Source organism: Apodemus sylvaticus, chromosome 3 (assembly GCF_947179515.1).
Source record: "Apodemus sylvaticus chromosome 3, mApoSyl1.1, whole genome shotgun sequence".
Taxonomy (NCBI): domain Eukaryota; kingdom Metazoa; phylum Chordata; class Mammalia; order Rodentia; family Muridae; genus Apodemus; species Apodemus sylvaticus.
Genome location: NC_067474.1, coordinates 171,363,388 through 171,390,895, shown reverse-complemented (window position 1 = coordinate 171,390,895; position 27,508 = coordinate 171,363,388). Strand labels below are relative to the sequence as shown.

At 45.4% G+C, this 27,508-nt stretch overlaps 3 protein-coding genes across 6 annotated transcripts; 1 reads left to right on the top strand and 2 right to left on the bottom strand.

The window, feature by feature from the left end:
* Positions 1 to 321: 321 nt before the first annotated feature.
* On the bottom strand, positions 322 to 3,348 carry Tnfrsf4 (TNF receptor superfamily member 4). The gene is made up of 7 exons (XM_052178431.1): positions 2,950 to 3,348; positions 2,641 to 2,763; positions 1,975 to 2,082; positions 1,518 to 1,584; positions 849 to 1,045; positions 649 to 768; positions 322 to 559 (listed from the first exon to the last, which is right to left on the bottom strand). Exons 1-7 carry the CDS (start codon positions 3,299 to 3,301, stop codon positions 489 to 491), a joined length of 1,038 nt encoding a protein of 345 aa, XP_052034391.1. The 5' UTR covers positions 3,302 to 3,348; the 3' UTR covers positions 322 to 488.
* A 3,371-nt stretch (positions 3,349 to 6,719) lies between these two features.
* Positions 6,720 to 24,584, bottom strand: Sdf4 (stromal cell derived factor 4). 4 transcript variants are annotated; one of them, XM_052178428.1, is made up of 8 exons: positions 24,489 to 24,584; positions 22,693 to 22,726; positions 21,138 to 21,468; positions 17,579 to 17,715; positions 16,420 to 16,533; positions 7,953 to 8,111; positions 7,596 to 7,771; positions 6,720 to 7,150 (listed from the first exon to the last, which is right to left on the bottom strand). In XM_052178428.1, the coding sequence occupies exons 3-8, from the start codon at positions 21,458 to 21,460 to the stop codon at positions 6,974 to 6,976; spliced, it is 1,086 nt and encodes a 361-aa protein (XP_052034388.1). In that variant the 5' UTR covers positions 21,461 to 21,468; positions 22,693 to 22,726; positions 24,489 to 24,584; the 3' UTR covers positions 6,720 to 6,973. The 4 variants fall into 4 exon arrangements, with proteins under 4 accessions (XP_052034388.1, XP_052034390.1, XP_052034387.1 ...); XM_052178430.1 differs by lacking the exon at positions 24,489 to 24,584 and adding an exon at positions 24,248 to 24,335; XM_052178427.1 differs by lacking the exon at positions 22,693 to 22,726.
* A 328-nt stretch (positions 24,585 to 24,912) lies between these two features.
* Positions 24,913 to 26,625, top strand: B3galt6 (beta-1,3-galactosyltransferase 6). The gene has a single exon (XM_052178432.1). It carries the CDS (start codon positions 24,913 to 24,915, stop codon positions 25,888 to 25,890), a length of 978 nt encoding a protein of 325 aa, XP_052034392.1. The 3' UTR covers positions 25,891 to 26,625.
* Positions 26,626 to 27,508: the final 883 nt, after the last annotated feature.

Sequence of the window (27,508 nt, the reverse complement as noted above, 5' to 3'; positions counted from 1 at the left end):
GCAAATCTATTAAGAGGCAAAGAAAACAATTTTATAGTTTGGGGTCACCACAACATGTGAAATTGTATTAAACAATTAAACAGTCACAGCGATAGGAAGGTTGAGAACCACTGCCTTAGAGTAAGGCTCTCGACTGCTCATCAAGCTGCCAGCTGGCTCCCCAGGTACTTTCCCCTTGGCATTTCAGGACTCTGAATTCCATACTCAAACTTGTGTACATGTGACTAAGTGTAGGTCTCTGAGTGGACCTTCACGTTGACCTAAACCCCACCACCACCACCAGAAGGGGATGCCACCTGAGCCTTAGTGCCAGTCACAGACTCACAGTTGCTAGCATGTTTATTAGGAGTACCACCAGGCAGGTAGTATGCATAGCATACATAGGAGAGCCCAGAGCCAGCCCAGCACCTAGAACGGCGTGGAGGGTACTGGTAGGCATCAGGATATGGGTTGTCCATGCCCCATAAAATCCACTCCTGCGGTATTACTCAGATCTTGGCTAGAGTAAAGTGGGTGTCAGTCTGTTCCTCCTGGATAGGGGTCCTGAAGCTGTTTCCCCCTATAAGAAGGAAAGAAGGAAAAAGCAGTCAGGAGGTAGGTCTCACCTGTCAAGGAAGTAAGCTTTATTGAGCCCAAAGTGGTACTCACAACAAAGTTTGGGAGTGTTAGGCAATCTCCGACCCTTTCGGAGCAGGTACAAGGCCAGTAGAACAGTCAAGGGAGCCAGGAGGCCCAGGCCTAGACCCAGGATAACAGCAAATGCAGGACCTATGAGGAAAGGCCAACTGAGTGAACTCACTCACCCTTGAATTCTCTCCCCTATCCTCCATTGGGCCAGTGTCCCTTACCCTCAGGAGCCACCAAGGTGGGTATAGAGAGCAACTGAGAAGTCCTAGGCCAGACTGTGGTGGACTGGACAGTGGTTGGCCTGAATGTAGGGCGCTGGGTCTTCCAGAGCAGTGTGGCCAGGGGGCTTCTGTCCTCACAGACTGTGTCTGAGATATCACTGGCTGGGTGGCGGGTCTGCTTTCCAGATAAGGTACAACTGTGGGATGAGGGTGTCCATTAGCTAGAGACAATGGTGGAAGTTGCACTGGGCTATCTTCAATTCTGCCAAGACTTCCACCCACAAGGCACATACCTATCCCTGCTTCTGTCTTCACCCTGTTTTCATCCCTGGCTTGATCCTAGCTGGGGTTCTGCACTTTCAAACCCTCACCCTATACTTCTCTAGCCCTCTGGAGAAGAACCACAACATGAGAACAAACATATTCCTGGGCCTGGACTAGGATCTCACATGTCCCTACTCCATCTGCAGGGATCCCTTGTACATAGGGCCTGTGTTGGTGTTGGTGATGTCAGATGTCAGAAGATTGATCCCCTAGCACATGGATTTTTGCTCCCTTATCCAGTCCATCACAGTCATCTAGACACCACATTTTAAATGCCCAAACCCTTCTGATTCCATTCCCTCCATACCCCAAGTCCTCAGTGCCCTAGCCAGTCACAATACTCACTTGGTCCAGGGCTTGCAGGCCTGGTTGTTACCTGGAGAAAAGTGGCCAGGAGGACAGGGAACACAGTCTGCAGCAAAGACATAAGTCAGCTTTCTGATGTTATGAGGTAGGCCCTGGATGCTGAGGCTGTTGGAGGTGAGGCCGAAAGGGAGGGCTAATGCTCATTCCCTGGTGCAGAGAGATGCATAGCTTGGCCTCTGCAAGTTCCTTCCTTCCCACATGCCTCCTACTAGCACTGACCAGAAGGTTGACCCAGTGTCCAAGCCTTGGCATGACCCATTGGAAGAGGGGCTTTCAGCCAATTGTAGTTAGAGATGCTGGGGACATGACAATGTATGAAGTGTGAACAAGGCTCATTTATACCATTATCATGGTCCTTGATTCAAGGGGGCCAGCACACATGGATCCCATGGACAGAGACACACCTGCCTGGTGTAGGGGCCACCCTGAGGCTCACCAACTCCAAGCTTGTGGCGGCTGTCTTGCCGGGGTTGGGTGCCTGGTCTACATTGGCAGACAGTATCCTGAGTAGGTGTACAATTCTGCTTGAGTTCACTTCCACTTCCTAGGGAAGATAAGAGACTGTGAATGAGGCTTAACTAGCCCTGATCTATTGACAAGGGCAAAATGGACTTGCTTCTCCTCAATGGCACAGGAGCAAAGCTGAAGCTAAAGGAACTATGTTAGCCTGGCTTCTGGCCTGTCCTCTAAGGCCCTCTTCCTAGCTACTCTGTTCCTCCTGGTTATGTAGCCCTGAAGAAAGCTACTGAGTAGGCACAGGGTGGCTGTGACCTCCCTTTTCCATCCTCCCCCAACCTGTCTCCAGCCTATAGCATATGAGTCAGAATCCTCAGATAACCCACCACCTCCACACCTGGGCCTTACTCACTAGAACAGCCTGGGCAAGGCCACATGGCCAACATGTGTACTACCCCAGTTCCACATGGCTCTGGCTTAACTTTCACCCCATAAGAAATACCCTAGCTACTAAGGATCCCTTAGTGATCAGGATTTATCCTGTCTTTAAGTTAGTTTTTCAATTTTATAGGAAACATTGGCACCCATTGTTGTAGCTGCTCCCTTGTGGAATAGACAGTGAGAGTTAAGAGTAGGAGGAACTCACGATGGTTGCACTGGGTACACTGCTTGCAGGTATCATAATTGACAGCCTCATTGTAGAAGCCAGGTTCACATGGATGACATATAGTGTCCCTGGTGTGATCACAACGGCTCACCATACCATTGCCTGTAGTGGAGTCCAGAAAGTTACATAGCTCAGCTAAGGCCCGGGGCTGAGGATACCCAGCACCGTGGCTCTTCCATGATCTCTGACATTTACCCCCACATATTTTATATCTGTGTCTCCATCACTGTGCCCGGAGAACCACTCCTCCTCCACCCTGCCACTACATCCCAAGGCCAGGCTACTCACCTGGCTGGCACTCACGACAGCACTTGTGACCCCTGGGGTAGGTATATTTAACACAGTTGAGCCTTCTTGCTGTAACTCCAAGTGTGAGTCCCAGAAGCAGAAGTGCTGTGGGCTGCTGAACCCACACATACATCCTTGTCTGCGTTCTGCCTTCACAGGAGTCTGGGGTTTTTCCTTGCAGGATGTGGCTATAAGAACTATGGAGGAGGGGCAAGAAGAGTAGGCGGACAGGCAAGAAGGTATGTGAACATGTTCCTGTGTATATGGCACAGGCGTGTGCAGAGCCCCACAATAAGCTAAGAAGTGCTTTGGGCCACTGGGGACCGTGAAGAGAGGTGCAGATACCCAACATATGCCTATGAACCACACAAAGAAACACGCGTGCACAAGGGCATTAAGAAAAAAGATTTCATTTTTAATTTTGTTTCTTTTTTGATGGGGGAGGGTATATATATATATGGTAAGTATAATGGCCAAAGAAGTCGGAAGAACTAGAGTTTTAGGCAGTTGTGAACCATTGTCATGAGTGCTAGAAACTGAACTTTGGTCCTCTGCAAGAACACATGCTCTCACCACTGGGCATGGTAGTACACCTCTTTAACCCCGGTACTTAGGAGACAAAAGCAGGTAGCTCTGCCTCATCTACATAGTTAAGTTTCAAGACAGCCAGATTATGTAATAGAGAGACTTTGTCTCAAAAACAAAAACACCCAAAAGAGCAGTACAAGCTTAGCCATCTCTCCAGTGTCAATGGATTTATTCTTCCCCGTTTTCTAAGTAACAGCAAGAACCTAAGCTTTTTTACAGTGTTCTATCACTGAGCTATAGCCGTAGTTCTCTTCATGTTTGTTTGTTTTTTAACAGTTTGAGCAAGTTGCCCAGGCTAATATTTGAACTTATTCTGTAGCCCAGGCTTCAATTTTTAAAAAAGATTTCTTTTTAACTGTGTGTGTGTGGGGGGGGGGGGGAGTGGGAGGGATTTACATGTGGCCCTCAGAGGCCAGAAATGTCTGATCCCCCTAGAGCTGGAATATAGGCAGTTGTGAGCTGCATGATGTCAATATTGAGGACCAAATTTGGGTTCTGACAAGCAGTTCTACTCAGTGAGCCATCTTGATGACCTTGTACTCCCCATCCTCCTGCCTCTACCTCCCAAATGCTGCGATTACAGGTGTGTGTCACTGGGCTCAACATGGGCCTTCTTTCCTTACATACAAACCACTGCACTGAAGGAGGAAGTGAGTTAGCAGGGAGGCAGTGCCCTTACCGCACATTTAAGCTGTGATATGACATAATTATCAATTTCCAAACTAACTGGAAATTTACTATACACACAGTGGTACATACCTGTAATCCCAGTTTTCAGGAGACAAAGACAAGATGACTGTGAATTCCAGGCTAGCCTGGGTTATACAGATAGAGAGTTTTGTTTTTTTTTTAAAAGTGCTTGGAATAGTTGTGCTACAGAATGAGGTACAGAACTGGTGCTGGAAATCCCCCATCTAAGATCACATGTGAAAACAGAAGTCCCCAGTCCTCTCATGGAAACACCTAACCTAGAAGGTCAGGGTGGGCTAGGAAATACATGGAAAAACCTAGAATGGGCCAAGGGGTTACAGAGACTGCCTTCCCTATGCTTTTGACTACAGTGAAGGTTCTGGAGAAGAATCTTCAGGGCGTCCTAGGCAGCATTCTCTAGCCCTAGTGAGCAGGAAGGAAGACACGCGCTCTCTCCTGAGGTCAGGTAGCTTGGAGGTACTTATAGTTAGCACTTCACCCTAAGCTGCCTCTCTTTCCCTCAGAACTCTGCTATCCTTGGCTGTCACACCTGGTGAATGGGGGTACAAAGAAGCCTGGATGTGTTCTTCATTCTTAGGGATTCCCTGAAGAGGATCTGTACAGGACAGCAGGGCCCTTCTGCTTAAAGCTGCTTCTATCTAGGACCACATTAAAACTGAATAGTTTTCATGGTACTAGAAAGGTCACTAGTAGTAGCTGGTCTCACTGTATCCACTGAGCTGGTGCCTCCTAAAAACTGCAGGGAAGACAGCAATTCTAGGCCCCACTCATCCCTTCAGTTCAAGATAAGGGACCTAAAGCAGCTCCCACAGGGTGCTACCCCTTGAGTACCAGACTGGAAGTCATCAGAACCTCTGAAAGACCAGGTGCTACCATATAATTTACCTGCCAGGTATCTAGCTGGCTTCTAAGGATGCACTGCACCTTCACTTGGAGACATGGTCCTAGATGCCATCTCCAGGCCAAGGTATGAGCAGAGCAGGATGGGGATGATGGTCCAGTCTAATAGTCTATTGAGAGAACCATATTCAAAAGCAGTGTGTCCTACCACTCTGGGACATCCAGCGGCTGCTGGATCTGCTGAGACCTTTCTGTCCACATTATCATTCTGAGTTCTCAAGTCTCATCTTTGCCTAGGAACCAGCTCGGTTGCTGCCACCACACTCTAATGACTACGAGGTGCCATGCTTTGCACCCCACACCCCTAATACAACACACAGAAGTAGGTTCTTGTGGAAAAACTGGGTCACCCAGGTATCTAGAGCAGGTCTAAGATCGTGATGAGCTAACATCACTGCCCTAACATAGCTACACCATTCCTTTTTAACACCAAGGCAGTGGTCCTGAGTAGCAAAACCAACCTTCAAGAACACTGGCCCAGGAACTTTGACTAGCTCAGACTCTGCTGCTGCTCCCAATCTCAAAGGCCCAACTTGATCCCACATAACCTTTCTCACGCATGAAATCCAGGCATGAGAATCTTTCCTGTCTTGCCTCTGGGTCCTATTTTCACTTCTACCATGAGGAAAAACCGATGTTTACTGAAAGCTACAAACCCCTTTAACCAATGTCCACCTCAAAGCTTCTAGTATAAGCCACCCAGCCCACAGTGCTTTCTTTTTCCTTTTTATCCCCATCTAAAGAATGACAATGTATTGTTGGGCAGTAGCAGTGCATGCCTTTAATCCCAGCACTTTGGAGGCAGAGGCAGGAAGATATCTGAGTTCCAGAATAGCCAGGGCTACATAGAGAAACCCTATCTGAAAACAAAAACAACAACAACAACAACAATAACAACAAAAAGAACAACAAAAACAAAAAAAAGAAAAAAGGAAAAAGTGAGAAAAAGGCAATTCTATTTTAAAATAATGATATACTTTGTTTTTTAAAACAGGGTTTCTCTGTGTAGCTGGGATCTATGTCATGTCCTGGAACCAGCTCTGTAGACCTGGCTGGCCTCAAACTCAGAGATCTGCCTACTTCTGCCTCCTGAGGGCTGTGACTAAAGAAAGGTGTGTGGCACCACCACACACTACAGCTGGCTAAAGTAGTAATTCTTGTGACAACAAGCATCTGCACTTTCTCACAGGGCAGTCAGTGATTCTGCATGTTTCTGAGGAGTCTGAGGAAGATTCCAATAGCTTGCCAGACCTTACCAAGGAGGTAGCACCTCCAGAACTGTGGGGCTGATCATTTCCAGAAAAATATGATCTACCTTTATTGTAATCTTTCAGTTTTCAAGGAAACTGCAAGAGTTGCATAATTTCCCACAGTGTGGTAAGTACATGGAAGGGCCCAGCCAGAGCTCCTGGCCCTGATGTGTGCAGCACCCTCACCTGAACCAACCATTCCAAGCAGTTCTTAGAAACAGGATGTAACAACTAAAAGAGATTTGGTCAAGCAAATGCAGCTCAGCTTATGACTGGTACAGAAGGGCTACTGCCTCAGACACATGCTGGAGAGGACACATAGCCTATTAAGCATATCTTTAATAAACCTGGGCCATGCCATGGCAGGAGCTAAGCCAGAGCATATGGATACAACAGAAGAAGAAAAGTTCTGGAACAGCACTTTTAGGGGCCTATGGTAGCCCCCAGACACAGGGTAGATAGCATTTTAGACCCAATCTGGACCCAGTCATCCACAGATCTCACTAGACCATAGCCTCCTCAAATTGTGGGGAGGGTCAGTATACTGGTGACCTGGCCCCAGTTGAGGGGCATGCTCAGAACTCTTCATGCACATTGCGGGCATAGTCCATCAGCTTGCTGCCTGTGAAGAACTCACTGTACTTGAGGATTTCCTCAGGCTCCAGGTGGTGGTTCTGGTTCTCATCAGCAATGGCAATCATCTGTTTGGCTTCATTGAGAGCATTGTATTCATTCATGGGGTCCATGTAGTTCTGTGAGACCCAGGCATAAGTCAGTGACCTACACCTGATATGGTGTCAATAGAGGCCCTGTGCCCACAGCCACCACACCTACATGCCAGCCCAAAGGTCACTTGAGAAGTGGGGCTAGTATGTGCTTTCTCTTCTGGTCCTATAAGGGGCCTTAAGAATCTCTTAACACAGGGCTTGGAATGTAGCTCTGTGATAGAACAATTGTTTAGCATGTTTAAAGGCCCTGGGTTTCATCCTAAGCATCAAAACAAATTCCCAGGTGCCTTCCACAGATAGCAGATTTCACAGGATCTTCCCATCTCTTCATTAATGCTGATGCCCATTGTCTCAGGTCATCACGTAGGCAAGCTCCCTTTCCTTTGGTACCTTGCTGTAGGATTAGCCCAGCCTACAAACCCAGGGCCCTTCCTGGGATACAATAACATTCATAAGCTCCCTTGCTCACCTCTAGCTCCTCCATAGTCACAATTCCATCATGGTTAGAGTCAATCAGTTCCTCAAACTCTTTCTTCCTGTCTTTCACCCAGTTGTCATCAATGTCTTGGCCTTGCTGGTTCTCAACAGTACCCACGGGCAGGGAGATGAACTCAGGCAGAGACAGCTGCTTATCGCCATCCTGGTCTATAGATAAGGGGTTGAAGGGAGGTAGGGTTCAGCTGGGGCTTTACCTAAAATTCACCAAGTACCACTCAAGAACCTCCGTAGAAAACAACCTACCTTGGGGCTTGGTATCCTCTGCCAATGCTCCCAGCCCATTGGTCACCCTCAGACCTAAAACTGTCATAGTGTGAAAAGGTCTTACCCAAGTCCCGAACGATCTCCTTGACCATGAACTTGAGCATGCCCCGGCTGTGCTCAGGGTGAAGGAATGAAAGGAACTCGTCCTCAGTCAGCAGCAGGTCTGCAGGAGGATTGTCTGCCTGATACCAGCGATCTCTGAGGTTCCCAAGGACTTCCTGCGCTGCAAGAGGCACATCTGTGATTATCCAGGCATACTAGACACTAATGCAAGCACTCATAAGGTTCCACAAAGTTTTGCTTGAACTTAAGAGGGTCATCATTTACCGGCTCAAGACAAAGGGTACTAGTCCAACGAGAAGAACCTGGTCCTTGGGAGGGGAAACACAAAAGCCCCAAAGACCGCCAACCTGCCATCCTTGCATACTCCAAGCTGTTTATTCCTCAGCAGAAATGGAAATTTCACTGAGACTGAGGTTGACTCATTCTTATTGACGTCTATAGGAACAAAGGTGTCACTTTTGTTCCTCTCTACATTTCTCATGTACATTATCACTCAGAGCATACAATACAGAAAACCCAGTTTCTAGAAATGACTGAGGTAGTGAGCTAAGCTTCCCATGAGCTCCTCTTGTTCTTCTGAACAATAGTTGCCTATGCATCCTCCAATGTCTCCCATGTTTCTCCGGCAGAAATTATCTTTCTCCATCTGGGACTCAACATAGTCAGTGACTAAGTTCTGGTATCTAGGCTTTCAGGCTGCTCAGCTCTAGGAACCTTAAGAATCCCTGCCTGCCTTCGTGGTCTTGCCCTATTGTCCTGAGTCTGTCTCTGAACATATCCTGACTACAGCAGTTCCTCTATGACCCATCAGTTATCTGATCACCACAGACAGACAAAGTGACCTTCATACATAGTATTTCCTGGGTTAATCTAACCTGAATAACAGGGCTCATTTAAAGGATGATGGGGAATGGGATATGTTGGCACAACCCTATAGTCACAGCTTCTTGGGAAGCTAAAGCAGGTAGATCATTTGAATAATTGTCTCAAAAAGTAAAAACAAAAATGTGATAATCAAGACTTCACCATGCACTGAGGGAGAATCACTAGCATTATACAAAAGAGATATAGGCTTCCCCTCCAGAATCCTACCAACTGCTCGGATCTCCCCAGACAATCAGAGGCTTTTAAATGTGTTGAGGTCAAGGATATGACTTGTCTCTCATAGTCTAGGGCATTTAAATACATGAATCCAAGTAATGCTGTGTCGGAGGTTTCAGAAGTGAGGCCACTTTGTAGAAAGTATATCGCTAGGAGCAGGCTTTGCTTGTTTATAGTCTCACTTACTTCCAGGTCACACTGTCTGCTTCATGCCTGAAGCTCAAGATGTTCACCATTATGGGCTCTAACCCTTTGGAACCATAAGCCCAAATAAAGTCCTTTCTGTACATTGCTTTGGTCTTAGCTCTTTATCATAGCAACAGAAAATAGACTAATAGAGATGTTGGCACCAGACAACGGGTGTTGCTATGAAGAACCTGACCTGTTGGTTTGGGGAAGAATGTGGAAGATATGGGAACTCTGGAATCAAAAGAGCCATTATAGTAGAAACCTGAAAGAAAGTAGTACTAGGAGCAATACTGACTGTGGAGGCCCAGCTCAAAAGGTTTCAGAGGGAAACAATATTAGCAACTGGGCTAGAGAGCATTCTGTTGATATTATGGCAAATAATCTGGCTGCCTTTTGCTACTGTCCCAAGGCTTATATGAGGCTAAATTTAAAAGTAATGAAATAGAAGCTGGAGAGATGACTTGGGTACCTAGAGCACTGACTACTTCTCTAAAGAATTCAGATTCAATTCACAGCATCCATATGGCAGCTCACAATGTCTGTAACTCTACTTTAGGGAGTCTGCCATCTTCCCATCTTCTTCTACTTTCCTTGGACACCAGAAATGCACATGGTACATATACATACATTTAGGGAAAACACACACACACACACACACACACACACACACACACACACACACACACACAGAGAGAGAGAGAGAGAGAGAGAGAGAGAGAGAGAGAGAGAGAGAGAGAAAATAACAGGCTTTCTTTGTAATTTCTTTAGCAGAGATTTTAAGACTGTATAATACTAAATCTGGGGTATGGTTATTAATGTTTATACAGGTCTATAATAAAAAACCAAGCAGGGAAAAAATATAAAATGTACAGTTTGGAGAAAAGAAAGTATACTAAAAAGCTTAATGTTATAACTAAGACATGTGCTGGAACAGCTTGTAATTTGTTAAGGAGATTAGTGTCATTAAAGGGAGGCCTAATTTACACTGGAACAAAGGTAAGGATGCTCTCATGGCAAGATCCCATTCCACTAAGCTTCCAATTTATAAAAGGAAAAGGCCTAAGGAACTTTTTGCTCCTAGAAAGAAAGAGAAAACAAAAACTGCTATTCACATGGTTCAAGGGGGGACCGTCCCAAGCTGGCCGCTGAACTTTTTAGTGTCTACCACATGGTACTAGCTTTAGAAACACAAGAGATCCAAGGGTGAAGAGGTGATAGATTCCTCCTCTGTGATCTAAAACTGATGCTGAGGCCAGGCAGCTTGTGGCAGAGAGACCCTGTCTGAGTGACGGTGTAAAAGTGAAGCTGGGTTGTGGTAGAAACCCCATAATGGTGAAGATGCCAGACTTATGGTATATCTGCCGAGGAGACTTGCATACAAGCAGCTGAACCAACCCAGAGAGGCATGCATGCTACAAGCAGCAAAGCAGACAGTATCATCTAAGCCCTCTGATAGTGGACATGGTGCTATAGGGTTTGGTGTTTGCCCTGCTGGATTTCAGTCTTATAATACTGCTTATCACTCTGTTGCCTTTACTCCCTTTTAGAATAATAATGTATATCCTGTACCATTATATGTTGGAAGTATGTGATTTTTTTTTTGTTTTTTTTTTGTTTTTTATTTTACAAGGCATTACAGTCAACAGATTGCCTTGCGTCTCAGGAGACACTTTGGACTTTTACACAGTGCTTTTAATAAAGACTATAGGAGATAAGAGTGCTTTGCTTATAAAAATAGGATTCCTGTGAGATTACAACTGACCATGTCCAGTCAGCCCAGAAAAGAATGTCTGTTGAGACAACATGTCGCCCAAGAATCTGTCTCATTTTTGGGCACTGCAACAATTTTTTTTACTTCCAAGACCCTCATCCCACTCATATAAAAGGCTATAGTCAGCTTTTTCCCTTGGCAGACCCTTCAGTTTCCCACATGAGAAAGACTGCCTCACATTGTGTGCATTAAAAGACACAGTATCACAGCTTGGGAGGTAGAACAGAGTTTAAGAGTACTAGTTGCTTGCTCTTCCAGAGGTCCTGAGTTCAATTCCCAGCAACCATGTGGTGGCTCAGAACCATCTATAATGAGATCTGATGCCTTCTTCTGTTGTGCAGACATATAGAAAGACAGAGCACTCATATACATAAATAGAACAAACCAAAAAAAAAATACATTTTGGGGGCCTGGAGAGATGGACCAGCATTTAAGAGCATTGGTTGCTCTTCTAGAGGTCCTGAGTGAGTTCAATTTCCAGCAACCACATGGTGGCTCACAACCATCTGTGATGGGATCTGATGCCCTCCTCTCTCTGACATTCTCTTCTGGCATACAGCCTGTTGTGGGAAATATTAAAAAAGAGATTACACTTGAACTCACAGAAGGGGTGAAATGTTACAGAATTTTCCCTGCCAATTGCATTGGGGAAGTGGGGGGCCTGTGATTGGACAGGAAAGGGAAATAGGAGCTAGGGGTTAGAGAACAGAGAAGTTGCAGGAGGAGAAGGGAGGAATGGAGGCTGACTAGGGGCTGGAAAGATGGCTCAGGGATTAAGAGCATGACTACTCTTCCGAAGGTCCTGAGTTCAAATCCCAGCAACCACATGGTGGCTCACAACCACCAGTAATGAGATCTGACACCCTCTTCTGGAGTGTGTCTGAAGATAGCTACAGTGTACTTACATATAATAAATAAATAAATAAATCTTAAAAAAAAAAAAAAGAATAACTTCCATAAAGCTTTATCATTTCTAATTGGCTCTGAAATTATTTATTGGCCTCTTGTAAGCTATAATTTTATTGACACATAAATCTAATTGGTTAACTATTAAACTTTAAGAGTCATGCTTCTTTCAGGTAATTGGGTGGTGAGGTGACAGTTTGTGGGTGCATGGGTGGTACCTGGAAGTGAAAGGAACTTGGGATCCCCGCTAGAGAGAATGCAGATAGAGGGATCACTGAGTGAGACTGTACCAGGCAGGAGCCCTGAGGCCCAGAGTTAGCTCTGTGGACCGCTGGGCAGCGGACAGGTTGGCAAGATCACAGGAGCATGGTCTGAACCCTTGGAGAGGTCTCAGATATTATCTTTTTTAATATTTCCTACAACACAGCCATACATGCAGGCTACTCATATATATGGAATATATAAATAAATCTTAAAAAATATAAAAAAAACATAATATCTTTTGTTGAAGGTCAGATCCTGACCTTTTTCTGCCTTCTGTCAGTTTATTCTGCATTGGAAATATAAAACTGGGGAGCTGGGCATAGTGGTACATGCCTGTTCCCAGCACTAGAGAAGCCAAAGAAGGCAGATCTCTGTGAGTTCAAGGCCAGCTAGGGCTTGAGAGGCCCTGACTCAAAAACAGAAGCAAACAAAGACTATTGAGACTTTTGAACTTGAACTAAAATCATTTTGCACTACTGTCATAGGAGATCCCTGAGAACCAGAGAAAATAATGTCAAAAAATAGTCATATGGGCCAAGCAGTGTCCCATTCTTAACAACTTGAATATATATATAAACTTAAAACACATTTTTCCTGCAAACCCCTCTTTGCTTAGTAAGCCCTCCCAGAGACCTTGAAGGACAGACAGAAAGGTTGCCATATGGCTTAGTCTTTGTCAAAATGTTTATCTGAAACTTTGCTACAACCTGAGTACCACCCCATCCCATTTCCCCAATCTAGGAGATTTTTAGAATCTCATACTAAGTTTTTTTGTGAATGAATATTAAAAGTCTGAATTTTATATGTATGAATATTTTCCCTGCATGTATGTGTGTGTGCACCACATATGTGCCTAGTACTCAAAGGTATCAGATTCCCCTGCAACCAGAAGTTACAGATGGCTATGATGTGGATGCTGGGAATTGAACCCAGATCCTCTGAAAAAAAGCAACAAATCCTCTTAAGTACTGAGTCAACTCTGTACCACCTTAAGATTTTTAAATAACCAATGAAATTGCAAGTTAACATATATGAGAGATAAAGAAACAAAAATCATAACAAAAGCTGTTTTATTGTACTTGAGCTTAGGTTTTTTATGAATAGAGTTCATTTTGAACCTAAGCATGCACATTAAAGCTGTTCTTTTCTGAAAAAGCCTTGGTGTTCTCTTTTTGATCAGAACCTTACAACATTATGATATGGTCATGAGACTATAGGGGTCGGGAAGTGGAATACAGTGGTTTTAATGGGAAATGCCTTTAGGCATAATGTTTTTGTACACTGTGTAAAGTTTACCTGTGTTGTTCAAATGCTGTTTTCTCTGCCCTCATATCTTGTTTCAATCTGGACACGGTATTGTGATGCTTATACCAAGACTCTAGTGTCTCAAGTTTGTGTAAACAATTTTTACCATTTATTCTCTGCCTTGCCAATAAATGCTGATCACCCAGAAATGGGTGATCAGAATAAAGAATAGGGCAGAATATCTGCTGGCACAGGAAGAACAGAGGGAGATCAGATCAGCCAAGAGAAAGGAAGAATTGGAGCCATAAGGAAGGGGTCTGGAGAGAGACCATGGAAACACACCTGACGCTCAAAGAGCCAGAGCAATAATAACATGCAAGCACCATGGGATGGAATGGAAGGGAGCGAGATTAGCACAGGAGGCTAAAGTAGATCATTGAACTGCTCAACTATTGAAGTATAGCTTTAAATAAATCTTGGTTTCTCTGTGTCGTCACTGGAGTCTAGCATAAGGTAAAGAAATATAGCCACTGGGTTAATTCACTGCTTACATTTATATTAAAGATAATTCTTTTACAAGTGCCTCTCATAGTCTAGGCATTTAAACATGTGAGCCTCAGTTGATGACACTGTTATAGGAGTATGGTGGTTTGAATAGGTTTGGCCCCCATAGACTCATGTATTTGAATCCTTGGCTACACAGAGTGGCACTATCAGGAGGTGTGGTCTTGTTGGAAGAAGTGCGTCACTGTGTAGGTGGGCTTCCAGGTCTCCTAGTGCTCAAACTATACCCAGTATGGAACAGTCCCCTTCTGTTGCCTTTAGATCAGGGTGTAGAACTCTCAGCTCCTTCTTCAGTACCACATCTGCCTGCATGTTCCCTTGCTTCCCACCAGCCCCAATTAAATGTTGTCCTTTTTAAAAGTTGCCTTGGTCATGGTGTCTTTTCACAGCAATGAAACCCTAACCAAGGTGAGGAAGTTTTGGAGGTGAGGCTTTGCTGAAAGTAATTCAATGAGAGTGGGCTTTTGAGTGTTTATAGTCTTGCCCACTTCCACTTCCAGTTTACTCTCTGCTTTACGTTTACAGTTCAAGATGTGAGTTCTCAACTTACTGCTGCTGCCACTATGTGTACCGCCTGTTGCCGTTATGGACTCAAGCCCTCTGGAACCACAGCTCAAATAAAATCTTTCTAAGTTGCCTTTGGTAATGTTTCATCACAATAGGAAACTAATACTCAAGAAGATCAGATGTGGCTGAGTAAGGGACCTTTGATAGTTGTCTAAGGGTTTCTATTGCTGCAATGAAACACCATGACCGAAAAGCAAGTTGGGAATGAAAGGTTTATCCCCACATCATTGTTCATCACAAAATGTAAAGTAAAATGGCCAGAGCAAGACTACATCCCAAAGAAGTCACAGATGAATTGCTGTGAGGGCACCAAACTCCCTGAAGCTCTGAAAAGCATCTTCAAAACTGCCAACAACCTAGCCAGGTGTGGTGTCACACGCCTGTAATCCCAGCACTTAGGAGGCAGAGGCAGGCGGATTTCTGAATTCGAGGCCAGCCTGGTCTACAGAGTGAGTTCCAGGACAGCCAGGAAACCCTGTCTCGAAAAGCTAAAAAAAAAAAAAAAACAAAAAACAAAAAACAAACTGCCAATAGACTAGTCTCACCAGAGGAACAGGACAAGGGCCCTCAGGACCCTCCAGTAAGCAGCATGAAATGAAGGACAACTAATGGAAGCACATAACACAATAAGGTGGGGGAAAAGCAGACAATTGCTTTAGAAAGAGAAAATTGAAGAAATTTAAGAAAGACTAAAACTTGGCCATTTAGGGTTCTTCTCACCAACAGACCCAGCACTAGGGAAGTTGAGGCAAGAAAACTTCAGCAAATTCATGGCCAACTACACCTACAGTGTGATATCTTGTCATAAATAAATAAATAAATAAATAAATAAATAAATAAATAAATAAAAGCTAGATAGTGGTGCACATGCCTTGACTCCTAGCACTCAGGAGTCAGGGGAACATCAGTCTCTGAGTTTGAAGCCAGCCTGGTAGAAAAAAGAAAAACAGAAAAAAACAGAATAAAAGAAAAGTACAGAACTAAAATACTGGTCATCATTATACTTCATGTGGTTCATCATGGTCAGTACAGTTCCAGGATTTCAGGGCTGCTAGAAAGGTATGAGGTGCTACTTAGCAGGTGTCCTCTATTGAGGTCAGCTGCACAGACAGACAGACAGTAGAGCACAGGTGCTACAATGTGCATATCTGCCAAGAATTGTATATAATGTGACAACCATGAATGAAATATGAAGAATTACAGGACATCACAAGTCCTAACTCTCCACAGAGCCAGAAAACACTGTGAATAAATCATTGGATATGGCCAAGGAAAGAGGTGAAGGGCAAGGGGTCTAGGACTCGAGGCAGTAATGAGTAAGGGCCCTTATTTATGCTTTACAAACTAGTTATCCAAACTTCCCTTCCTGACAATTGCCCCTGAGGACTTCCCAGTTCTCTCTGAGTCCTGTGTGCCCCATGCCCCAAAGACCAGTATGCCTAACATTACCTCCAACCAGACTGTCCACACCTCCACCTGGAAGTGACATCACTCTTGAGATCCCAGGGCACCACTAAGTGTAGTGGGTGTCATTGCCCAGCTTTGTGACTCAAGACCCTGACAAAGGCTGCTCCTTCTTTTTTTTTTCTTCTATATTCTATGTTTGCATTCAAATGATTTTCCCTTTCCCGGTTCCCCCCTCCCTATAAGTTCTCTAAGCCCTCTTCCCTCCACCCATTCTCCTATCAACCCCCTCCTACTTCTCTGTGCTCCTTCTACTAAAGACTTCTTTTGCAGGATTTAGGTCCTCCCTGAATCTACTTGAAAGCACCAGATCCCAAGTCTCAAGCCAGGACAGAGTGAGTCCTCCACTCCTAGCCAGCCCATCTTATATCAGCGCAGGCTGGTACCCAGCACTCACTCTCCTCATCCACTTTGAGCTCCTCATGGTTCTTGATGGCATCAGCAATCTCCCTTTCATTGTGGCCTTTGCTTGCCAAAAACTTCACTTTATATTCATCCCAGGACACATGGCCTAAAAAGAGATCACCCTGGTCAAGATACTTGGCAGGGAAGGTCATGAAAAAGACAGTTATTTTAGGACATCTGTAGAAATCCTGAGCCACAGACAGCCACAGGGCAGAAGATAGAAACTCCTCTGTGCTGAGTGTCTAGTACTAGGGGAGGCTGAGGATGTGCAGCTCCAGGTACCTTGCCAGGGTGGCATTCAGGGGCAGAACAACCAATACCCAGCCCACAGCTTTGCCCAGTATCCTGTACCAACTTCTTCACCAGCAGAATCAGGGGGAACTTTCACCCCTTAGGGCCAAGAGAGATACTGGCTGGCAGCATAGGATGGAAGAACACTAGAAAGGACCCCAAACTTTTAAGAGATATTGGGTGGCTTTGGTTTATTGAGAAGTAATATAGGGCTGGCCCTGAATTATTAAGATTCTGGTATTTTCTTTTTCTTTTCTTTTGTTTTTTGTTTTTGTTTTTCAAAACAGGGTTTCTCTGTCTAACCTCGGCTATCCTGAAACTCACTCTGTGGACCAGGCTGGCCTGGAACTTAGAGATCCACCTCCCTCTACCTCCTGAGTACTGAGATTAAAAGCATGGGCCACAATCGCATAACCTAGTATTACTTTTCAACTAAAATATTTGGGTCATAGCTGAGAGATGGCTTCCAGGTGAAGCATTTGCCATGCAATCATGAGGACCAGAATTTGAATACCCAACATCTATGTAAAAGCTGCATAGATGTGGAGGCCCATCTATAATCCCAGCACTGAGAGGCAGAGACAGGGACTCCTTGGTACAAGCTGGTTATTTAGACTAATGAAATCAGTGAGCTTCTGGACTCAAATACCCAATGTCAATCTCAGCCTCCACAGGTATGTGTACACATGAATACACATATACATGGAATTTTACAAAAAACCATCTATGTCAATGTAGTACTTGCTGTGTCCTTTAGTTTCAATAAGCACATAGCTACCATCAGGATCTACCTCATGCCTTGAGCATCTCAAGCCCTACCGTGTCCTCTTCTATTTTTCTGCCCCTTGGGCCCACTGTACCATCACCATCAGGGTCCACAGCCCTGAAGTGTAGTTTGTTTTCCTTGACAGCCTCCTGGAAGTGCTCTGCTGTTTTCTCCATAATCCAGTGCTGCATCTCCTTAGCGCTGATCCTCTGGTCAGTGTTCACATCTACCCTATAAGCAGGCAAAGGCAAGCATCAGATCAGGCTCTAAGACTCTCAACAGAAAGGCAAATGCTTCTGGTTTCAGGAATTACACACACGTAGCTATGAACCTGCCACAAACTAACATTCCATTTAGAAGTGTTATAGAAAACCCAGAGGCTGGGGGCTCACTAGGGACCACGAGAGAGGACCAGGGACTGTAAGAAAAATTGTGGGCGAGCAGTTAAGTCAGGCGCTGCTATTTGAGGACAAAATAGATCATTACTGGGAAGAGACTCTCCCACTTGAGGCATGATGGACAGAATTCTAACCCTCTGTTCATTTCTTTCTTTATTTAGTTTAGTTTTTCAAGACATGATTTCTTCATGTGGCCCTGGTTATCCTGTAGAGCAAGCTGACCTTGAACTCAGAGGCGCACTTGCCTCTGCCTCCTGAGTGCTGAGATTAAAGGCACTACCATATCTGGCTTGTAACTCTTCTAATCATAGTAGTTTATATACTTCTGCTAAACCACACACACACACCCCTTCACATGCAACAAATGTATAACATTTAGAAACCTAACATTTTGTCCAAGAATAGAACCCAGGTTTTAGTGACATAGATCTTGAGACTTGAGGATAGATTACAGGAACTCCAAAACAAAACATACTTAGTAGAGGGAATATAAGAAAGAATCTATATTACGACTAGTAAAATGGCTCAGAGAGAAAAGGCCCTTGCCACAAAGCCTGACAATCTGAGTTTTATGCCAGGAAACCACATGGTAGAAAAAGAGCAATAACTCATGCAAGCTGTCCTCTATTTCCATCCATCCCCCACCCCACCCCACCCACACCAAAGAGAGAGAGACAGAGACAGAGACCACAGAGAGAGAGAGAGAAAGAAAAAGAGAGAGGAGGAGAGAATAAATAAATGAGCAGTCCTTAAGAAATGAGCTATATTGAAGTTTAGTTCACTCTGTGTCTTGGTTAGGGTTTAACTGCTGTGAGCAGACACCATGACCAAGGCAAGTCTTATAAGACAATATTTAATTGGGGCTGGCTTACAGGTTCAGAAGTTCAGTTCATTATCAAAGTGGAAGCATGGCAGCGTCCAGGCAGGCATGGTGCAGGAGGATCTGAGAGTTCTGAATCTTCATCTGAAGGCTGCTAGTGGAATACTGGCTTCCAGGCAGCTAGGACTAGGGTCTTAAAGCCCACGCCCACAGTGACACATCTACTCTGACAAGGCCACACCTCCCAACAGTGCCACTCCCTGGGCCAAGCATATTCAAACCATCAGTCTGCCGCCTAAATCCTAACTTAAAAAGATGCAACTTTCTTGTTTTTTTTTTTTGTTTTTTTTTTTTGAGACAGGGTTTCTCTGTATAGCCCTGGCTGTCCTGGAATGTAGACCAGGCTGGCCTCGAACTCAGAAATCCGCCTGCCTCTGTCTCAGCTTCCCAGAGTGCTGGGATTACAAGCGTGCGCCACCACAGCCCGGCTTAAGATGCAACTTTCTGTTTTTGCTTTCTTCTGTCTCTTTCTTTTGGATGCTCAGAACCTAGGTATGCTTTTTTTAATCCTCTGAGCTTCTTTACTATTTCTCTAATGCCCCCTTCTGCTTCGTGTAGTTGGTTTTTTGTTTTATTTTGTTTTGTTTTTTAAGATTTATTTATTGTTACATGTAAGTACACTGTAGCTGTCTTCAGACAGACCAGAAGAGGGTATCAGATCTCATTATGGATAGTTGTGAGTCACCATGTGGTTGCTGGGATTTGAACTCAGGACCTTCAGAAGAGCAGTCCCTGAGCCATCTCTCCAGCCCCGCATGTAGTTTTAAAAAATCTACCACCTTTGCTTAGGAGCTGTGGCGCTACCAGCCCCTCCCAGCTCCCTTTACTTCCACCATACCCTTACCAGTTTATTATCTCTTTCTCCTTCGGCCATAGACTTAATGGCTTATTCCACCTAGCCCCATGGGGGGTTGGGGGGTGGTGGTGGGGGGAACCACAGGCTCTAGCTCTCCCTGAAGCCTTACATGATTGTTACAAAACATAACAAAAAAGCCCCTCTCCTTAAGTCTGCCTTTTCTTCCTGGGACCCAGAAGTCCCACCTATGCCCACAGTGCCCAACAATTGCACCCCCCCCCAACTTTCTTTATTGACAAATCAAGGATCAATTGAGAAACAGGGTTAACATGAGAACCTCTCCTTACACCTCCTCCCTGTTTTGTAGCTGCCTGCTGCCATGAGGTGGACCTCCCTGCCAGGAACTCAAATGGCATGGTTCTTTTCCTTCTTTGCATGTTCTGCTTCAGGGTAAGGGTTAGGGCTACTGCTGAGATTTACAGCTTGTCCTCCCTGAGTTATTTTTCTTTCAAACTCTAATAAAATTGTCCTTGCATTTCAAAAAATAATTACACAAACACACACACACACACACAAAGTAGACAAGGTTGCAGAAACCATTATCCTAGCATTGAGAAACCAAAGAGAGCCAGGTATGATGGTGTACATTTTTAATCCCAGGATTTGGGAAATAGAGGTCTGCTGGTCTACATATTGAGTTGAAGGATAGCCAGAGCTACTTAATAGAGAGATCATGTCTCAAAAGCAAAACAAAACAAAACAAAAAACCAAAAAACAAAACAAAACAAACAAACAAAACAAACAAAAAAAACCCCCACAAAGCAGGTAAGTAAGCAAGCAAGGAAGCAGACAAGCTGCAGCAGATGGACCAGTTGTGAGTTCAAGGCCAGCCAGGACTACACATTAAGATTTTATCTCAGGGAAAAAGGAAGGAAGGAGAAGAGGGAACAGGGAACATAGGCACCCAAACAAACCGGCCAGTGTTCCTCTCCCCCCAATCAGCTCTTAACCTATTGGTTTGTTACATCTTTTCCTAGGCAGCCCTGGGCCAGCCCTACTCTACCTGAAATTATAACCTGCTAGGACTACTTTACTTTCCACTTGGCCTGACTTTAAGCTTTTCAACTGATAAAGTCTATAGTTGGAATAGTCACATAAAAGTCCTTAAGAAGTGGGACAGGGGCAGAAGTCTATCCTGAGGCCTTCCTGGCCTTAAGGGCCTAGGCATAGCTAAGCAGACCAGCTAAGGCCCTCCAAGTCCTATGGAAGTACAAGGTACTAAAACAGTGGTTCTCAACCTTCCTAATGCTACAACCCTTTATTACAGTCCCTCATGTTGTGGCAACCCCAACCATTATTTTTGTTGCTACTTCATAACTGTAATTTTGCTACTGTTACAAGTCACAATGTAAATATCTGTGTTTTCCAACAGTCTTAGGTAACCCCTGTGAAAGAGTCCTTCATCCCAAAAGGAGTCATGACTCTGCTGTGCTAGAAGAATAGCTTATAGAAACTGAATTATCATCTCAAATGCTGGATCCCTTAGCAGGCATTTGCAGAGGACATATGAAACACTTACTTGGAAAAGATGACCATCAACTTCCTCCGGCTTCTCCGTGGCTCTGAGTCCTCATCAAACCCATCCATGTCCTTTCCCAGGAAAACCTCCTGATGAAAGTCCTTGTTGAGATGTCCATCCATTTCCAGCTTTACCCCATTCAAGTGGTCTGGGGGTATGATCTCATTTTCCTCCTTGTTGGCTGCTCTTTCCCGAGTAAGTGAGTGGTTGGCAGGTCTAGCAGTTGCATCCATCAGAAGGACAAGGCCCAAGAACCAGAGGCCATGAGCAGCTAGACGACAGAGAGAACTCTGCCTGGGCGTCATTGCCACCAGCCAGACCATTGGAACTCCTGCAAGGTGTGAACCAAGAGCTGGAGTAAGAGGTAGCAGCAAGCAAGAAAGAGAAATCACAGCTCAAACTAGAGCTCTGGATACTACAAAGGCTCTGGGTTACTAGCACTGCCAAGAAAGCTGAAGGCTGGCTCCACAACCTGACAGTCTACAAAGCAGACAGACCAGGCCAGGGGTGGTGGCACATTCTTTTGTAGCTACTCTTTGCTACTGTGTGGGTTCTTCTTTTTCCCATCCTTTATCTGCCCCTGGTTTCACCCCCTATCACTAGACAGGAGAGAAAGAAGGGTAGAAGGGTGAGAAAGAAATCTCTGAATCTAATTTCTTTTTTCTTGTTTTTCTTTCTTTGAGTATGACTACTAACAAGCCATAACTAACCTCCCTGAACAACCACTAACCTCTCGGCACCCTTAGCATTTATATAACCTCTGAAAAGTTCCCAGAATTCCAAATGTCACACAGTCACAGAACACTATCTGTAGTTGGCAAAAACAAGGCAAATCTCTACAAGGCAAATCATAGTCAGCTGCTGTGGAGAGTCCAAAGCAACCCCACATCTTTATGCCTGGGATTAAAATAAAAGCACATCCTTATAATATTTGTGGGGTTTTTTTTTTTGGTTTTGGTTTGGTTTGGGTTTTTTTTTTTTTTTTTTTTTTTGATTTGGTTTTTTCGAGACAGGATTTCTCTGTATAGCCCTGGCTGTCCTGGAACTCAGTCTGTAGACCAGGCTGGCCTCGAACTCAGAAATCCGCCTGCCTCTGCCTCCCAAATGCTGGGATTAAAGGCGTGCACCATCACTGCCCAGCTAGTATTTGTGTTTTTTAAAGAAACCAAAATTCAAAACTGTTATTACCCACCTTTAATCCCAGCATTTGCTGGGTAACAAACAAGGCTACACAGAGAAATATTATCTGAGAGAGAGAGAGAGAGAAAAGACAGAGCATCATAGTTAAGTGGAAGCAAATGCTTCACTAAATATATTTATTTTGTACCATGGTTTAATAATCAGGACCAACCATACATTCAAGCAGAATATGGTGATATTCAACTTTAATCCCAGCATGCAGAGGTGGACATGGGAGGATCTATGAATTCAAGGCCAGCCTGGTCTACATTTAGAGCTCCAACAGCCATGGATAAAGATCCTTTCTGAAAAAAGAAACAAGATCCACATATACAGGACTGGGGCCATATATATAGCTCAGGGATAAAACACTTGCCTGGGATGCTCAAGTCCTAGGGTTGATCCCAGCACTACAGGAAAAAAATGAAGAAGAAAAAGTGAAAAAGAAAGACAACAAATGATGTTTTTACTTTTTAAAAAGAAACTGAAAGAATGCGCTTGGCCAGGCTGAAGTTGCAGCATTTCCTGTACCCTAACCCTATATACCAACAATACAACAAAGTAAATTTGACTCCATCCCTCCCTAATCACTATTACAGTGTTTATCAGATAGCTGTGGTCACTCACTCTCCAAATTCCAACTTGATCACAGAGCTCTGTGACCTTAGTTAAGTCATCTGATCTTTGCTGTAGAGAGAATCTAAGCATCACCTGTCAATAAAAAAGCTTATGGCCAATGAGCTGAGGCAGAAAATAGGAGGTGGGACACCTGGCAGGGTTAGAGAGACTTCTGGGGAATGCTCAAGGATTTGCCCCAGAATGCTAAGGAGACAGACCTAAGAATAGAAGGAGAGGAACCAGGCAGGAAGTTCAGGAGTTTCATCTTGTTATAGCTTCTACACACATCAGTTTCCAACAAGTAATCAAAAGGAAAGCTAGTGACACCTGCAGTGGAGGTGACAACGGTACCCCTTGACCTGCCGTCAACTGCAGTCAAATGACATTCTATTTGTCAAAGTAAGTCACAACTGTTTTGTTTTATGATTAGTTGTTAATCTCTGCCTGGGCCTAATTTCTAAATTAAAATTTTCTGTACCTATGTTTCTGTACCTATAGTAATAAACAGTCCACTAGGGACTTACTTCCACCTAGGTGTCAGGTATACACAGGGTGGTTGGGGGAATGTCTGTACTTCTTTACCATCCTTATATTTTAATTCTGATGAAACCAGACTATATATTTTGTTTGCTTGCTTTTTTGTTTTGAGATAGAATCTCCCTATGTAGCCTTGCTTGGCCAAGAACTTGCCAAATAGGCTTGCTTTGAAAGTGCGGCAATTACAGGCAGGAGAATCAACAGTCCAAGACCAGCCTCACCTACATAGTAAGTTCAGGAGGGTTACATGAAACCCTGTCTCGAAACTATCGGTAACAACAACAAAAGAAGAAAAGCCCACCAAAAGTCTAAAAAACAACAGTCTAAAACAGTTCAAAAGCTGTTAGTGGACTGGTGACTTAGCCCAGTAGTAGACCATTTGCCCAGCATTTTTATAAGGTGCTGGATTCGATCTCCTCCAGCAACACAAAAATAGGAAAGTAAATAAAGCTTGGCAGTAAAAAAGAAGTTAAAAAGGGCCTTTAATTCTGGCACTCGGGAAGCAGAGGCAGGCGATCTCCGAGTTCCAGGCCAGCATGAGTTCCAGTGCAGCCACTCTGGCCTACAGAGCAAGTTCCAGGACAGCCAGAGCTACACAGAGAAACCTCGTCTCGAAAAACGTCAACATCAAAAAAGTAAGTAAAAGCTCTGTTGATTTAAGAACTACACTGAATAGTACCAGAGAGAATGACCACCAACCCGGGCCGGGTATGAAGGTTTTATACAGGCCTTCAGTTTCCAATTCGTACTACTAGAACTCATGGCGCACATTTTACCAAAGAGGAAAGCGAGGCAGAGATGCTGGACCACAAATTGAGGTCACAACGCCAGCCGGTAACAGAGCCCCGAGCCTCAGTGAGTTCCGGAAGAAGCAGCCGGGCAAGAGGGCGGGCGCACTCTTAGAAGGGCGGCCCGCGGGGTCAAGCCGGGCTCAGACCGGACGCGACCCAAACGCTAGACGAATGGCCTCCCAAGCCGGCCCCCTCGCAAAGCGACAGCAGGGATTCCCTCACTCACGCCGGCTTTCTGAAGCGCCGGGTCTGGGGAGCGCAGCTGGGCGCCCGCGAAGTTGTATGCAGAACTCGGCTCAGGCCGCCGCCATCTTTCTTCCGGGAAGGGACAAATAAGACAACCGGGAACCGTGAGAAAAACCACTGCCTCAGGCAGGAATCTCGAAGCCACCATCTTTCTTACGGGCGGAAGCAACCTCTGAGAAACAACCAATAGGAATGGCGCACGCGGTCACGTGTAAATCATCCTCGCCAGCCCCAGACTTCAAAGCCGTCCTGGAAATCAGCTCCAGGGAGTCTAAACGCCAGACACCGTGTGGCTGGGGCTCCTCCCACGGCTACCAGGCCTAACCTGCCACGCCGGTCTCCGAGTCGCGCATGCGCCTTCCTGCCTCCGCGCCTGCGCTACTCGGCGACCTCCCGCCCGCAGCATGAAGGTACTTCGGCGCGCTTGGCGGCACCGGGTGGTGCTGGGCCTAGGCGGCCTGGCGTTTTGCAGCACCACTCTGTTGTACTTGGCGCGCTGCGCTTCTGAGGGCGAGACGCTCTCCGCTTCTGGAGCCGCTCGACCTCGCACTAAGGCCTTCCTGGCAGTGCTAGTGGCTAGTGCGCCCCGCGCGGTCGAGCGCCGCACCGCAGTGCGCAGCACGTGGCTGGCACAAGAGAGGCGTGGCGGACCCAAGGACGTGTGGGCGCGCTTCGCTGTGGGCACTAGCGGCTTAGGCTCAGAGGAGCGGCGTACTCTTGAGCTCGAGCAAGCACAGCACGGGGACCTGCTGCTGCTGCCCGCCTTGCGCGACGCCTACGAGAACCTCACTGCCAAGGTCCTGGCCATGCTAACCTGGCTGGATGAGCACGTGGACTTCGAGTTCGTGCTCAAGGCAGACGACGACTCTTTTGCGCGCCTGGACGCTATAGTGGTCGAGCTACGCGCACGTGAGCCCGCACGCCGCCGGCGCCTCTATTGGGGCTTCTTTTCTGGGCGCGGTCGTGTCAAGCCGGGAGGTCGGTGGCGAGAAGCTGCCTGGCAACTCTGCGACTACTACCTACCCTACGCTCTGGGCGGTGGGTATGTCCTTTCTGCGGACCTGGTACATTACCTGCGCCTCAGTCGCGAATATCTGCGCGCATGGCAGAGTGAAGACGTATCGCTGGGCACCTGGCTGGCACCAGTGGATGTGCAACGGGAACACGACCCACGCTTCGACACGGAGTACAAATCTCGAGGCTGCAGCAATCAGTATCTGGTGACACACAAACAAAGCCCAGAAGACATGTTGGAGAAGCAACAAATGTTGCAGCGTGAGGGCCGGTTGTGCAAGCATGAGGTGCAATTGCGCCTTTCCTATGTCTATGACTGGTCAGCACCACCCTCCCAGTGCTGCCAGCGCAAGGAGGGCATTCCCTGATGTCATTGCAGGTGCTGTGGTCTCTCCTGACACAGGCCAAGCTGCCTGAACAAACTGGTCAATTTCCTGGGGTGAGCTTAGTTTATCCAGTTACTGTTGAGACCTTGGAGCTGATGGCCAGAGACAGCTGTTAGCTGTTTAGTTCACTGGCTTCTGCTCATTATTAGTGCTCGTGTGTAAGGCCTACCCAAGGACACCTGGTTATGGATGTGGAGAGTGCATCTGCTCCCAGTACACACACTCTCTGGCCTATGTAATGGCACCTGTCAGCTATCTGGTGTGTGAGGACAGGGCCTCCTCACTTGATGAGCTTATAGTACCCTCATTCTGCACTCTACAGCTCACTGTCCATCTTGAATGTTCTGCACAGCCTAATGTGCAGACTGTATGGAATTCATCTCAAAATGTTACTTGTCAAAGTTGTCTTTGTATTGTTTGGACAAAGTTCCATTCTGTTGTGTCTCCTGTTTTTATCTTTTGTCATGGACAAGTATGAGGTTTGACTTGATTTTTCAAGCTTAGAATTTTTGTCTCTGTGGATAGAGGTTGGTAAATATAATGAAGTTTGCTTAGACCTATTTATAAATATCATATGATTGTATAGATAAGAATTTACAGAGGCAGGCGAATCTCTGGGTTCAAGGCCAGCCTGGTCTACAGAGTGAGTCCAGGACAGCCAGGACTATGCAGAGAAACCCCAAAATTAAGTTGAGCATGCAAGTCTTAATTTATTTTTAAATTACTTGTGTCAGAATTTGTATCTGTGGATTAATCTGTCAACAACCTAAGTGGCCAACCCCACTGCTGGGTGTGTTTAAAACATAGAAGAATGTTTAAACTATCCATTTCTCTTTCAGGTTTACACATAAGTCAGTCCCTTTGTGTGTTTGTTTCTTTGTTTCTGAACAGACATTACTTTTAAAGCTTTTCAGGGAGCATGAGCAAATGGACTGGCGATTAGAAAGTTTGTCTTTCAAAGTGGTTTATTCACACCAACATTCCTTACAATACTATTGCTAATAGAACAGTTAAACAGCTGTCTCACCAAGCAGGTTCCACTGGGTAATCTCCAATGAATACATTTCAGAAGCGTCTCAGCCACCACCCACTGTGAAGTCTTTCAGTTGTCAATTGTGGCAGACTGAAAGGGGGTCCTTGAGAGTGTAAGCGGGTGACTAGTCAGCAGTGGGCTTAAGTGGGCCGGTAACAGCACACCTGAAATTTGGAGATGACTGAGGCCAGGGCCACCAAGAGAGTCTCAAGTCCTCTTGGTATCAACATGGAGGCTATGGAAGCCTCGTCACAAGAGCATTGACAGTGTGATCCTAGAGACTATCCCTGTGTTCTCATTTCATTGGACAGCAGCTTTGGACTGGTTCACTGCCATATCAGTGCCACCTTTGGGTTAGTTCATTAGCTCATAAAGGCCTATCCTGGACTAGGCTCTTATGTGAGCTGCAGGGAGGGCTGCCAGTGGACTTGCTTCTGAGGCATAGCTGGTATCAAAGCTGCCTGGTGGCAAACTCAAGCATATTATTTCAAGTCACACAAAAAGGCTTTTGAGTTACAAAATATGTTGGTTTGTTTTTTTGTATTCACCCTTGTTCTCTTCAGACAC

Coding starts and splice junctions, on each gene's coding strand:
- Tnfrsf4 (XM_052178431.1), bottom strand. CDS start 3,301: ATGTTGGGTATCTGCACCTCTCTTCACGGTCCCCAGTGGCCCAAAGCA. Junction 2,764..2,949: donor CTGTCGTGAGTGCCAGCCAG/GTGAGTAGCCTG, acceptor ACTCCACTACAG/GCAATGGTATGGTGAGCCGT. Junction 560..648: donor TAACACTCCCAAACTTTGTT/GTGAGTACCACT, acceptor TCCTTCTTATAG/GGGGAAACAGCTTCAGGACC.
- Sdf4 (XM_052178428.1), bottom strand. CDS start 21,460: ATGGTCTGGCTGGTGGCAATGACGCCCAGGCAGAGTTCTCTCTGTCGT. Junction 7,772..7,952: donor GGAGATCGTTCGGGACTTGG/GTAAGACCTTTT, acceptor CCTTATCTATAG/ACCAGGATGGCGATAAGCAG. Junction 7,151..7,595: donor TGACTATGGAGGAGCTAGAG/GTGAGCAAGGGA, acceptor TGGGTCTCACAG/AACTACATGGACCCCATGAA.
- B3galt6 (XM_052178432.1), top strand. CDS start 24,913: ATGAAGGTACTTCGGCGCGCTTGGCGGCACCGGGTGGTGCTGGGCCTA.